At 37.4% G+C, this 15,139-nt stretch overlaps 1 protein-coding gene across 4 annotated transcripts in view; it reads left to right on the forward strand.

Annotated features, from left to right (window-relative positions):
- Positions 1-15,139, forward strand: part of cdkl5 (cyclin dependent kinase like 5) — a 533,184-nt gene that overhangs the window by 457,201 nt on the left and 60,844 nt on the right. For all 4 annotated transcript variants that reach the window (XM_073045859.1, XM_073045858.1, XM_073045860.1 and 1 more), the window contains 3 exons: positions 7,461-7,597; positions 8,491-8,611; positions 13,717-13,776. In XM_073045859.1, coding sequence (XP_072901960.1) covers positions 7,461-7,597; positions 8,491-8,611; positions 13,717-13,776 — 318 coding nt within the window. The remainder of the gene's footprint in view (positions 1-7,460; positions 7,598-8,490; positions 8,612-13,716; positions 13,777-15,139) is intronic.

A 15,139-nucleotide genomic window follows, 5' to 3' on the forward strand; every position in this document is an offset into this window, starting at 1 on the left:
GCTTTGTAATAGTAACTGCACTCACTTCTCTTCCCGCACACCCTTGAACATTTGCCACACTGTGAGTGTCTTTCACAGTGAAGACTGATGCAAAATACTCATTTAGTTCATCTGCCATCTCTGTACCCTCATTATTATTTCTCAGCCTCATTTTCTAGTGGTCCTGTATTCACTGTCACCTCTCTTTTAGCTTTAATATACTTTTTTAAAAAACTTTTTTTATTGAGTTTTCAAATGATTACAGAAAGAAAAAAATATATACCCTTCCCCCCCTCCCCTTAACCCCTCCCCCCCAACATCCCTATAGAAAAAAAGAAAAAGAAAAAAGAAAGAAAGAAAGAAAGAAAGAAAGAGTGCCTGGATATCAGAAGATCCCCACATGCTCCACGGAGTTCGTAATAACTTTAGTATATATATTTATTTATTTCCCCAAATAACCAATTATTTTATCTTTAGAGCACCTATATATTTAATCCTGTCTTGTAAATAAGGGCGCCAAATTTTCAAAAATGTTTCATATTTATCTCTTAAATTATAAGTAATTTTTTCAAGTGGAATACAGCTGGAAATTTCATTCTTCCAACGATCTGTACTTAAGTATGAATCCGATTTCCAAGTAACTGCAATAGCCTTTTTGGCTACTGCCAGTGCAATTTTTATGAATTCTTTCTGATATTTATTCAATTTGGGTTTCGATTTTATCCCTTCAATATCGCCTAATAAAAATAATATTGGGTTATGTGGAAGTTGTGTTCCAATAATTTGTTCCAATAAAACTCTTAAATTTGTCCAAAAAGGTTGAATTTTAGAACAAGACCAAGTAGAATGTCAAAAAGTACCGATTTCTTGGTTACATCGGAAACACTGATCAGATAAATTTGGATTTAATTTATTTATTTTTTGTGGTGTAATATATAATTGATGTAAACAATTATATTGCACTAATCTTAACCGGACATTTATTGTATTTGTCATACTATCAAGACATAATCTTGACCAATTTGTTTCTTCAATTTTAATATTCAAGTCACTTTCCCATTTTTGTCTTGACTTATGGATTCCTTGTTTAATTGCCAGTTTTTGAATCAAGCTATACATACAAGAAATAAATTTTTTAGTTTTTCCTTTTTGAATTAAAGTTTCTATTTCATTAGATTTCGGCAATAACATTGTTTGACCTAATTTTTCTCTTAAATAAGCCCTTAATTGGAAGTAACAAAAAAGAGTGTTATTTGATACTTTATATTTATTCTTTAATTGATCAAATGACATTAATATACCTCCTTCAAAACAATCTCCTATATATCTAATCCCTTTTTGAAACCAATTATATAAAAGTTGATTATCCATTGTAAAAGGAATGTCTATTTTGAATTAAAGATCTCTTTGCTAATAAAGATTTCTTTGTCTCATCATCAACATTTATCTTATTCCATAAGTCAATCAAATGTTTTAATATAGGAGATTCTTTCTTTTCCCGTATCCATTTAGATTCCCATTTATATATAAAATCTTCTGGTGTATTTTCTCCTATTTTATCTAGTTCTATTCTAATCCATGCCGGTCTATCTTTCTCAAAAAAAGATGCAATAAATCTAAGTTGATTTGCTTTATAATAATTCTTAAAATTTGGAAGTTGTAACCCTCCTAGATCAAATTTCCATGTCAATTTTTCCAATGATATTCTTGACATCTTAAGTTTTAATATACCTGAAGAAGCTTTTTCTATCCACCTTGCTATTGTCTGCCAGCTTGCTTTCATATTTTATCTTTTCCCTCCTAATGTTTCATTTAGTTGTTTTCTATAGGTTTTTTAAAAGCTTCCCAATCTATCTTCCCAGTAATTTGTGGTTTATTTGTATGCCCTCTTTTCTGCTTTTGCATTAGCTATGACTTTCCTTGTCAGGCACGTTTGTCCTATATTGCCATTTGAGTATCTCTTTCTTCTTGGAATATATCTATCCTGCACCTTCCTCATTTTTTCCCAGAAATTCACACCATTACTGCTCTGCTGTCCTTCCTGCCAGCATCTCCTTCCAATTTACTTTGGCTAACTCCTCTCATGCCACTGTAATTTCCTCTACTCCACTGAAATGCTGCCATGTCAGACTTTCATTTTCCTTATGACATTTCAAGTTGAACTCAATCATATTGTGATCACTGTCTCCTAAGGGTTCTTTTACCTTAGGCTATCAGTTCATTCCATAGCTCCCAATCCAGTAGAGCTGATGCCATAGTAGGCTCAACGACAAACTGCTCCAAAATGCCATCTTGCATTCAACAAATTCACTCTCTTGGGATCCATTAGCAACCTGATTTTCACAATCTACCTGCATATTAAAATCTCCCATGACTGTCATAACATTGCCCTTTTGACACACCTTTTTCTATTTCCATTGCAATCTGTAGTCCATATCCCTACTACTGTTTGAAGACCTGTATATAATTGCTATAATTGCTTTTACCCTTGCAGTTTCTTAACTCATCCCACAAGGATTCAACATCTTCCCATATATCTCATTTTTTCTAATGATTTGATGCCATTTTTTACCAGCAGAGCCAAGCCACCCCTCTTCCTGTCTTCCTATCCCTCTGATACGATGTGTAACTTTGGATATTCATCTCCCAACTACAGTTATCCTTCAGTCATGTTTCAGTGATGGCCACAACATCATACCTGACAATCTGTAAAAGTGCAATAAGATATTCCACCTTATTTCTTATATTCCATGCACTGAGATATAATACCTTAAGTACTGTATTTGATACCCTTTTTGATTCTGCATCCTTAATGCATTGATACCCTGCTAACTGCAATTTTGTTTTATCATCTACCTACCCCTCCTGACAGTCCGATTGCAGGTTATCTTTGTTTTTGTACCATCCGTCCTGACCTGAATCCCTTCATTCTGGTTCCCATCCCCTTGCCAAATTAGTTTAAATCCTCGCCAACCATTCTAACAAGCCTGCCCATAAGAATATTTGTCCCTCGGGTTCGAGTGCAACCTGTCCCTTTTGTACAGGTCATAACTCCCCCTTAAGAGATCCCAATGATCCGAGAACCTGAAACCCTGTCCCATGCACCAGCTTCTCAGCCACACATTTATCTGCAAAATCAGCCTGTTTCTATCTTCACTGGTGCGTGGCACAGGTATTACTACCTGGAGGTCCTAGTTCTCAGCTCTTTAAATTCTTTCTTCAGGACCTCATTGCTTTTCCTTCCTATGTCATCAGTACCAATGTGTATCAAGACATCTAGCTGCTTTCCCTCCCTCTCCAAAATGCTATGGATGTGATGCGAGAGGTTCTTGACCCTGGCACCTGGGAGGCAATATACCATGCAGGTGTATGTTTCATGTCCACAGAATCTCCTGTCTGTTCCTCTGACTACTGAGTCCCCAATCGCTACTGCTCCCCTCTTCTTCTTTGCCTGCTACACCATGGACCCATGCTAAGTGCCAGTAACCTGGACTCTGTGGCATTCTCCTGAGAGGTCATCCCCCATTACAGTATACAAAACAGTATACTCATTATTGAAGGGAACAGCCACAGGGATGCTCTGCACTAACTGCCTATTTGCCTTCCTGTTCCTTCTCCTGACAGTCATCCAGCTACCCGCCTTCTGCAACTTAAGGGTGACTACTTCCATGTAACTCCAATTGATGATCTCCTGACTCTCCCATTCAAGCCGAAGGTCATCCAGTTGCTGTTCCAGATCCCTAACATGGTCTTCAGGGAGCTGCAGCTGGATGCGCTTCACACAGATGTAGTTCCCTGAGAGACTCTGGATCTCCCAGGACTCCATCATCCGGCATGAAGAACACACAATAGTCATTTAAACGACATCAAGTGTTCCCGACACAGTAAGAAGAAAAGGTAAACTTAACAAAAACTTACCCAAGAGCCAATGCCTCTTCTGAACCAAAACTTCCTTTGAATCAAAGCCCAACTCTCCCACTCTCACCACTGGCCTACTCCCAACAATGGCCATTCTGCTTGTCCTTTCTTGTGCTTTTATTTACTCCTCGCTGTGCTGCTCCCGTCACTGATAGGGCTACTGAGAAAACACTGGATGCATACAAAGCTCTGCTTTTAAATGAGCACCGCTGACCTGCGAGAAGCCTCCTCACGGTGTGCTGCTACTTCCGCTGCTTGGGCTGCCAGAATGACGGTACAAGGAGGAGTTGTCCAAGATGGAAAGGATAAATGGATAAACATGCTTACCGATAAAAGAAAATCTGCAGATGCTGGAAATCTAAGCAACACACACAAAATGCTGGAGGAACTCAGCAGGACTGGAGAAAGAAAAAGATGAGTTGACTGTACTTTTTTCCATAGATGCTCCCTGGCCTGCTGAGTTCCTCCACCATTTTGAGTGTGATGCTTACAGATAGATCAGTAGAGCAAGTGTGACACACATTTGCAATTGGAGCTTGTAAAGAATGAAGCCAGTGAATTAATAACAGGAAAGAGAGAAATGGAAGCCATGGTAATTTTTTTTATTAGTGTTCACACTGGAAGACAGTGCTAATATCCCCAAATTATCAAAAAGGCTAATTTCAAATAACATAGTAGAACTCACCAAATTCCCATCTACAATAGATAACATTTTTGGAGAAACTCAGTGGGATAAAGCTGGGAAAGTTGCCAGATGGAATAGACTATGTGCTAGAATTAAAGGAAGAGGCTGCAGAGATGGTGGTTGAAATTTTTCAGAACTGGCTAAACTCCAAATGGTACCAGAAGATTGGAATACAGCCAGTGTGACCCTATTATTCTTAAAAAATAAGAGAAAGGCAGAAAGCAGGAACCTTCAAGCCAGTTAATTTAACATCTGTTGTTGGAAAGATGCTAGAGTCAATAATCAAAGAGGAAATAACTCATCATTTAGAAAGGCTGAATATAATTAAAACCTACTTAACGTTTTTTGAAAAGCAAGTCACATTTGACAAATTTGCTTGAATTCTATAAAGAGTTAAAAGTGTATTTAGATTTCCGAAAAGCATTTGACAAAATGCCACCTAGGAGGCTGGGGCACAAATTATGGAGACCCATGGTATCGGAAGACATGTGTTAGCATGGATTAAAAGCTAGCTATCTCATAGAAAAGAGGGTTGGAATAAATGGATTCTTTGCTACTGGAATGAGGTAACCAGTAGAGTACCACAGGTATTAGGGTTCTTGGTCTACAGTCATTCACTATTTATTAATGACTTGTAGGTTTCCAAGTTTGTCAATGATATGGAAGTATTGTGCTAGGGGTACCAAGATTCTGCAAATGGATTATAGAAAGATTGAGTGAGTGTGCTAAAGATTGGCAAATGAAATTCATTGTGTGATTGCGTGAAGTTGTGCTTCAGTATTTGGAATCAAAAATTGGTTTATTATCTAAATGAAGAAAGACAGCAACTAAGTGATGTACAGAGGGATCGAGGTGTTCCAGTGTATGCATTACAAAATGCTGGCAGGCAGATTCAACAACACACACACAATGCTAGAGGATCTTAGCAGGCCAGGCAGCATCTATGGAAAAGAGTACAATCAAAGTTTTGGGCCGAGACCCTTCATCATGTTCCACAAGTGGTTTAGAAGGCAAAACGCATTTGATCTACTTTGTAGAAGGATGGGAGTTTATAAATAGAGATTTTGAAACAATGGTGCAGGGCATTGGTAAGGAATACTGGAATACAGTTTTGGCCCCTTTACCTAAAAAAAAAAAGTAACACTGGAGGCAGTGCAAAGGAGAATTTGCTAGAATTTTCTAGAAATTCTGTCCTAATTGCTAGAAATGTCATAGCAATAGAAATTTTAAGTAGTTCAGGCCTGTATTCCTTGTAGTTCAGAAGAACAATGGATGATCATGTTAATACATATAAATCCTAAGGGGACCTTATAAGATCGATGTTTTCACTAGTGAGAGTCTCCAACAAGGGAGACGCAACTACAACATAAGAGGCTGGTCATTGAAAACTGAGCTATGTAAAAATATTCACAGATGGTGAATTCTCTGCTCCAGGGAGTGGTGGAAGCTGGATTATTCGAAGTAATTAAAGTGGTAGACTATAAATACTTGGTAGATTGAGGAGCATGTAGAAATGGCACAGATGAGGAGGGCAACATAGATCAACAATGATTGCAGTAAATGATGGGTTAGCTTGAAAGGCCTTCTGATCTATTCCTGCTCATATTTTTTTTAGTGTTGAAGTTTTTGATATGGATATTTAAATAAGAGTCATTAACTGGTTTTGACAAAATTCTTAAAAGTCAATAAGATGATGAAGATTGAAGAGCTGCTCAAATATTCTGATAATAAAATTATCACAAACAATTGAAGCAACATTTAAAATTTTGCTAAATTCTGTAAAACTCTGTAAATGATCAAATCCAAATTTAACCATTTAGAAAACCTGATAGTTAGGTATATGGCCTTCAAGGAGATGTTTTGTGGACTCCTTTCTGACTCTCCTGTCCCTGGTTTCTGCATTCACCAGTTCCCTTGGTCCCTTGAATTTATCAGGTTCGTGAAAAGGTTTATTTCTCTACCTGTAATACATATGTTAAAAAATGTGACTTGAAGTTATGTAGTAGAGTTACTAGGAAAAACAGTCATTAGTCTGGAAAATCTACTGCAGTTATCTATTACAGTTGTCCCCTGCTTTATGAATGTTTGTTTTACACAACTTCGCTTTTACAAAAGACCTACTTTAGTAACCTGTTTTCTCATTACAAAGAGGATTTTTGCTTTTATAAAAATTTTTCCCATATAAATTAATGGTTCTTCACTTTATGCCATTTTGGCTTAAGAAAGGTTCCATAGGAACGCTCTACCTTCATAAAGGGGGGGGGGAAACACCTGTAATTTGGCACCCACCATGGGTTTTGTTACTCTCTTTTAGGAATTGTCAGCTTTATCTAATGGGGGCCACTAATAAAATCTTGTGTTAATGTTATGAACCTTAAAGGTGAACAAACTTAGCTGTTGTTTGACAGCTAATTCAGTCAATGCATTTCACTCAACCTTTACTATGTTCCAGGGGTCGTATAATTCTGAATGGATAACACTTGGAGGAACTAATTTGTTAGTCATGTTCAATTGTCATAAATTAAAATTCAGTCAATTAAAAAAAATCAGTTTTGGCCGAAGGAGGAACCCAGACCTCATGGCTGCATGAGGTTTAATTTTTTTTCATATCGTGAGTAGATTCAAAAAAGCATATTAGGCCCATTATTCTGGCTGTTTTGGGGAAATAGAATTTCTTGCAACTCCTTTTTGCCTGTGAGTGAAGGGAATAGAAGTACAATTATGAAATTTCTTTTTATATGCTTAGGCAAACAAATTTTTCAAAGAAGTGTCTATAAATTTCATTTATTTAAAGGAAATAGTAAGCATGATGTTTTATTGACATTTTGAAGGGAAACAATGCATACTATCTAATTATATTTAATGTGTTTATTCCCAGAAAATGAAGAAGTTAAGGAGACGACATTGAGGGAGCTTAAAATGCTCCGTACACTAAAGCAAGAAAATATTGTTGAACTTAAGGAGGCTTTTCGAAGAAGAGGAAAGCTATATTTAGTCTTTGAATATGTAGAGAAGGTCAGTGCTACAAGAACATTTTCTGAGGTAGAGATTTCCTGCCTGGTTGCAAAGCTCGCTTCTCCTTCAACAGTTAGAGTGTGAATGTGTCGTCAGCTGCTCAATATGTAATTGCATTGCATGACATAGCTGTCACCTCCAGAAAATGCAGTGGTCCTCTGTTTAGTTTCTGACTTTTCTCTAACTGATATCTTAAAGTGCTTCTATTTTCTGGGGGCTGAAATGTTAAAAGAACCTGAATTCCTGAATAATCACTGTTAGTGAAAATCGCTAGAAATTTTTAAGTGTCCACAGATAAGAACTGGTGGTAGAAATTCACAGTTACCACTGGGGTATAATAAAGCCAAAATCAAAAATACCAGAACTTATTTAAAAGTGGCAGGTTTTAAATAATATTGTGTGAGAGATGGAGAGCCTTAAAAAGAAAATTACAGAGCTTTGAGCTAAGCAGCTGAATGTAGAACCTCCATTGGGGATGTGTAAGAGATCAGAATTTGATCAGTCTTGGTTGTGATGATTTGCTCTGTTGTTGAGCCGGACTATTTTAGAGTTTCGAGTGAGTGAATGTAGAACATTATATGTTAGTTTAGAGTAAGTTCACAGGACAATATGCAATCTTTGAGTAAAATGCTTGAATTTTAATTTGAATGTGTAGTCGTGTCATGTAATAATGATTGCAGGGCATCATTGTTGACCACTGATAATTTGCTAAATTTGGTGGATGTGTTACAATGAAGTGACCTTTGTGCTAATGCTTGATGTTTAGTATTTTAAAAATAAGGATTATTTAAAATGCTGGTTTATGTTCTTACCGAATTTCCTCTACTCTGTTTCTTCTGTATGAAGTAAAATTCTTCAGTGATACAGAATGAAAATTTTTTTCTGGATTTTAGAATATGCTTGAATTACTTGAAGAAATGCCAAATGGTGTTCAGCCTGACAAAGTGCGGAACTATATCTATCAACTAATCAAAGCAATTCACTGGTGCCACAAGAATGATATTGTTCACCGAGGTAACTATTTGAATAGTTATAACTGTGGAAATGTTTGTTTCAACAATAATAAGTACATCCTCTATTTTTTTCATCTTGTTCAATGGCACACTTTCTGCAAAGAACAGAATTTTGTTCTTATTCAGACTTTTGTGTTGCTTATGAGGAAAACTCAAAATGGTAACTGATTTTGCCAATAGCTTACTTAGTTTTCTTCAGTTGAATAGTTACTCTGAATCAATGTAATGGATGAAACATAATTTATTAAGAGCTATCTGTTTCAGTTCAAGACTATAATTCATTATGCAAGTTAATACAGGTTAAAAATAGAATATTTATTTTATATTTAACATTTGTTGACACATGGAGTTTTTCTAGTAGTGAATAGTTTTGTAGAGTCACAATTACTGGGGTGCTAATCTTAGTTTGAAATGAACTCTTATTCTGTTTTTTTCATTTTTCACTTTAATATTTCACTCAAGTGGATTGTTGTTGCCTGTGTAATCTCGTACCTTGTGCATGTGGTGATTCCTTGTGTTACTCATGGTAAGAGTTGATAAACATTTTTTAATCTTAGTGTGGGATTAGAACATAGAACATTACAGTGCAGGAACAGGTCATTTGGCCCACCATGTGTCTTCCAACTATGATAAACTAATCCACTTGCCAACATGTGGTCCATTTTACTTCAATCCCTGCATGTTCGTGTGCCTATCTAAATGATTCTTAAACGTCACTATTATGTCTGTTTCTAGTGCCACGCTGGCAGAGCGTGCAGGCACTTACCCCTCTCTTTGTAAAACAAACTTTAAATTTTCCCCCTCATCTTAAAACCAGAACCTATAGTATTCAAAATCCCCACTCTGGGAAGAAGACTCTATCTTCCTTGTCTAGGCCTCTCAATATTTTATAAACTTCTATCAGGTCTCCCCTCAGCTTCTGATACTTGAGAGAAAGCAATCCAAGTTTGAACAACCTCTCTTTATAGCTAATACTCTCTAATCCATGCAGTCCTGTTGAACATCCTCTCCAAAGACCCCATATCTTGTAATGGGGTGATCAAAATTGCACACTATACTCCAAATGTGATGTAGCTAAAGTTTATACAGCTGCAGCATGACTTCTTGACTCTTGTACTCAATGCCTTAGCCAGTGAAGTCAATCATGCCATATGCTTTCTTAATCACCCTACTTAAATCTGTTGCTGCTTTAAGGGAACTATGGATTTTGACTCAAAGATCCCTCTGTTCATCAGTACCCTTAAGGGCACTGCCATTTGTGTGTACATTCCCCTTGCATTTAACCTCCAAAAGTGCAGCATCTCACACTTGCCCAGATTAAATCCATCTTCTATTTCTCCACCCATATCTGCTGCTGATCTGTATCCCGCCATATCATAGAAACATAGAAAACCTACAGCACAATACAGGCCCTTCAACCCACAAAGTTGTGCCGAACATGGCCCTACCTTAGAAATTGCAAGGCTTACCTGTAGCCCTCTATTTTTCTAAGCTCCATGTACCTATCTAAAAGTCTCTTAAAAGACCCTATTGTATCTGCCTCCATCACCGTTGCCGTCAGCCCATTCCATGCACTCACCACACTCTGAGTAAAAAACTTACCCCTGACATCTCCTCTGTACCTACTCCCCAGCACCTTAAACTTGTGTCCTCTTGTGGCAACAATTTCAGCCCTGGGAAAAAGCCTCTGACTCTCCACACGATCAATGCCTCTCATCATCTTATACACCTTTATCAGGTCACCTCTCAGCCTCCGTCGCTCCAAGGAGAAAAGGCTGAGTTCACTCAACCTATTCTCATAAGGCATGCTCCCCAATCCAGGCAACATCCTTGTAAATCTCCTCTGCACCCTTTCTATGGCTTCCACATCCTTCCTGTAGTGAGGCAACCAGAACTGAGCACAGTACTCCAAGTGGGGTCTGACGAGGGTCCTATATAGCTGCAACATTACCGCTCGGCTCCTAAATTCAGTTCCACAATTGATGAAGGCCAATACACCATACGCCTTCTTAACCACAGAGTCATCCTGCGCAGCAACTTTGAGCATCCTGTGGACTCAGACCCCAAGATCCCACTGATCCTCCACACTGTCAAGAGTCTTAACCATTAACACATATTCTGCCATCATATTTGACCTACCAAAATGAACCACTTCACACTTATCTGAGTTAAACTCCATCTGCCACTTCTCAGCCCAGTTTTGCATCCTATAAATGTCCCTCTATAACTCTGACAGCCCTCCACACTATCCACAACACCTCCAACTTTTGTGTCATCGGCAAGCTTACTAACCCATCCCTCCACTTCCTCATCCAGGTCATTTATAAAAATCAGGAAGAGTAAGGGTCCCAGAACAAATCCCTGAGGCACCCCACTGGTGACTGACCTCCATGCAGAATATGACCCGTCTACAACCACTCTTTGCCTTCTGTGGGCAAGCCAGTTCTGGATCAACAAAGCAATATCCCCTTGGATCCCATGCCTCCTTACTTTCTCAGTAAGCCTTGCATGGGGTACCTTATCAAATGCCTTTCTGAAATCCATATACACTAGATCTACTGTTCTTCCTTCATCAAGATGTTTAGTCGCATCCTCAGAAAATTCAATCAGGCTTGTAAGGCACGACCTGCACTTGACAAAGCAAAGCTGACTACTCCTAATCATATTATACCTCTCCAAGTGTTCATAAATCCTGCCTCTCAGGAGCTTCTCCATCAACTTACCAACCACTGAGGTAAGACTCACTGGTCTATAATTTCCTGGGCTATCTCTTCTCCATTTCTTGAATAAAGGAACAACATCTGCAATCCTCCAATCCTCCGGAACCTCTCCCATCCTCATTGATGATGCAAAGATCATCACCAGAGGCTCAGCAATCTCCTCCCCTGCCTCCTACAATAGCCTGGGGTACATCTCATAATTCCCCTTAATCCAATTAAATGCTTTTCTAACTTGTCTGTTCCTAACTGTCTCCAATGCTATTGTAAAGGAGATAGAATTATGATCACTATCTCCAAAATGCTCTCCCACTGAAAGATCTGACACCTGACCAGATTCATTTCCCAATACCAAATCAAGTACAGCCTCTCCTCTTGTAGGTTTATCTACATATTGTGTCAAGAACACGCCTAACAAACCCCATCCCTTCTAAACCCCTTGCTCTAGGGAGATGCCAATCAATATTTGGGAAATTAAAATCTCCCACCACAACAGCTATGTTATTATTACACCTTTCCAGGATCTGTTTCCCTATCTGCTCCTCGATATCCCTGTTACTATGGTTAATATCCTTTAACAACATTCTTCATTATCCATAACTCCTCCAATTTTTATGTCATCTGCAAACTTACTAATCAACTCAGCTATATTTTCATACAAGTCACGTTTATATATGTCATAAAAACAGCCTACCATGAGGGACCTTGTCAGATGCCTTATTGAAGCCCATGTGAACAACATCCACTGCCTTACCATCATTAATCATCATTGTCACAGTCTCAAAAAAGCTATCATTTGTAAAACATGACCTGCTTCACACACAGTTACTTCTTTTCCAAATGTGAATGAATCCTGTCCCTAAGAATCTTGTCCAGTAGTTTTCCTATCACTGAATTGTGGCTCACTGAGTTTTAATTTCCTGGATTTATCCCTATTGCACTTAAATAAAGGAACAACGTTGGATACTCTTCAGTCCTGGGTTGCAGAAAGGATCACTGTTGAACTTAATTTTCTCCAACTCTTCACAGCTATAATCAAAATCTATCAAGAATGAATCCCTGTGGGATATTTTACTTCTCTTTCTCCAATGCCCAGGACTTAAGGCCAGTTGTAGTGTTCATACTGATGTCTGAATTTGATTAAGATCTTCAGGACAGATAGGGGTTAAAACTGCTACTTTCATAATCTCAAATTAATTCCACGTCAGATATTGAACTGACACTTTGAAGCCAGTGATCGGAGTACATTTCAGTAAATATTTCAAATTGAAGAAGTCATTGTAAACTTTTAAGTATAAAAGATGTTCCTTTCCATTCTAAACCTCTGCCTGACTTGAAATCAGAGCACTTTTCAACCATATAGTTACTGCTTCAGTAATCATCTATGTGATGTTACAAGTGCCGGAGAGAATAGCATAGGACTTAATTAAATTTATATTTGGTCACCTATTCCTCATTGTGCTCTGTGGACAACTATGTGAGAAAACCAAAGAAACTGCAGATGTAATAATCTGAAATAAAAATGCTGGAAACACTCAGCAAGTCTTGCAATTTTAGTGAAAAGAAACAGTTGCTGTTCAGATTATTGCCAGCAGTCTTTAATCTATTGAGAATGTCTCCATTTGGAATTCATTTTAAAGTGAAATGCTGGGTTGACAAAATGCTAAAGCAATTTAAAGAAAAGGATCTAGTGCTTGTTAAAACAGTTGATTTTTAGATCAAAAATTAAATTACAATAAAGAGACAAATTTTATATGTGCACACACACAAAATGCTGGAGGAACTCAGCAGGCCAGACAACATCTATGGAAAAGAGTACAGTCGAAGTTTCGAGTTGAGTCCCTTCAGCAGGTCTGTTGTTTGTGAAATATTATATGTGCATACTTGGAATACTTGCATATTATTCATAATAATAATTTATTGGTTAAAACCAAAAATCAGGTCCCAATTAGAAATTATTTTGTGTGCTAGATTAACAGATATTGACTGAATATGATCAGTCTTTGTAGTCTTGTCTGCTTAGTTAGTTTGAAACTTGATACCAGTCAAAACCTATATCAAAGCTCTTAAGAACTGTTAGCAAAGTTTAGTGTTTCAGCATAACGTTTCTGTTCAAGAATGCTGCCTGATATGCTAAGTGTTTCCAGCATTTTCTGTTTCTTTGCGAGTTACTTCAACATTCCTCCTTCATGCAATAATTACCTAAGCACCCTGACTCAAATCAAAAAATTTTTAAAAGTGTTTAATTTGGGCCATATTACTTTGGAGTATTCAAAATAATGGAGGGCAAATTAATTCAACAGTAATCTTGCACATTTTGATAGGTATTTTTAAGAAATTTTGGTCAAATTACATGCTTTTTGAAATGACTGAATTTATTCTGTTTTAGATATAAAACCAGAGAATCTTCTAATCAGCCACAATGATATGTTGAAGTTGTGTGATTTTGGTAAGTCATTTCTAATTTATTCATGGTGTTTTTCCATATTGTACTAATACTCTCAGAGTACACACTCATTCAGTTGATGATATTTAGGATGCTGAATAAACTACAATTTTCACAGTGTGTCTAAGTAACAAAAGGTACCAAGACACTTTACAATGCATTGAATAAAAGAAAATAATGTCCAGTTATATAAGAAGGTAATGAACAAGATAACCAAATACTTGTTCAAAGAACTCCTTGAAGTAGGAAAACGAATGAGAGATTTAAATCAACTGTAAGTAATCTATTTGACAGTTCTGAATTTTATCAACTACTTTTGTGCACTGCAGAACTTTAATTCATGACTAACTTGAATATTTTGTCTGTGGAAGCAAATATGATTCAGTAACCAAAATGAGAATTTTTTAATCGCAGAAGTTTTAGTAACTTACACTCAGTGGCCACTTTATTAGCCAATCACTGCATAAAAGCATGCAGATATGCTTTGTTGTTGACCAGACCAAACATCAGAATGGGGAAGAAATGTGATCTAAGTGACTCTGACCATGGAATGATTGTTGGTGCCAGGTGGCATAGTTTGAGTATCTCAGAAACTGCTGATCTCCTGGGATTTTCATGCACAACAGTTTCTAGAGCTTACAGAGAATGGTGCAAATATCACAAAACATCCAGTGAGCAGCAGTCTGCAGCCAAAAACACCATGTTAATGGGAGAGGTCAGAGGAGAATGGCCAGACTGATTCAAGCTGACATGAAAGTGTCAGCAATTCAAATATCCAGGTATTACAACAAAAGTAGTATGCAGAAGAGCATCTCTGAATGAACAAGTTCAAAAGTTGAAGTGGATGAGCTGCAGCAGCCGAAGACCACAAACATACACTCAGTGGCTACTCTATTAGGTACAAGAGATGCTTAATAAAGTGGCTACTGAGTGTATGTATGTGTGTGTGTGTGGTTTCAGCATCGAATGTACTTAATGAATAGTTCAGCCTTTCTAGTTGTTTCAGATGGAGAAGTTCAAGAATTCACATCTTTTTGAGAAAATAGGTATCTCCTTATAACAGTCTTGAATGGACATCAGCTTTTTTTTTGAAGCTACACCTTCTAATTCTGGATTCCCCTAATGGAGGAAGTACCTTCTTGGCATCTATTGAAGTTTCTCAAAATTGCTGGCATTCTTTATATAAAAACGCCTCTTGTGCTTTCCAAAACCAAATTAGCTGAATCTGCTAACTCATTCCACATAAAATAATCCCTTCATATCTGCAATCAATCTATGCTCCTTCTGTACATCGTCTCCAAGGTAAGTACATCTTGCTAAATAAGAAAAAAAATTAGGATTATTATCACTATCGTATATGTTGTAA

Source organism: Hemitrygon akajei, chromosome 5 (genome assembly GCF_048418815.1).
Source record: "Hemitrygon akajei chromosome 5, sHemAka1.3, whole genome shotgun sequence".
NCBI classification, from domain to species: domain Eukaryota; kingdom Metazoa; phylum Chordata; class Chondrichthyes; order Myliobatiformes; family Dasyatidae; genus Hemitrygon; species Hemitrygon akajei.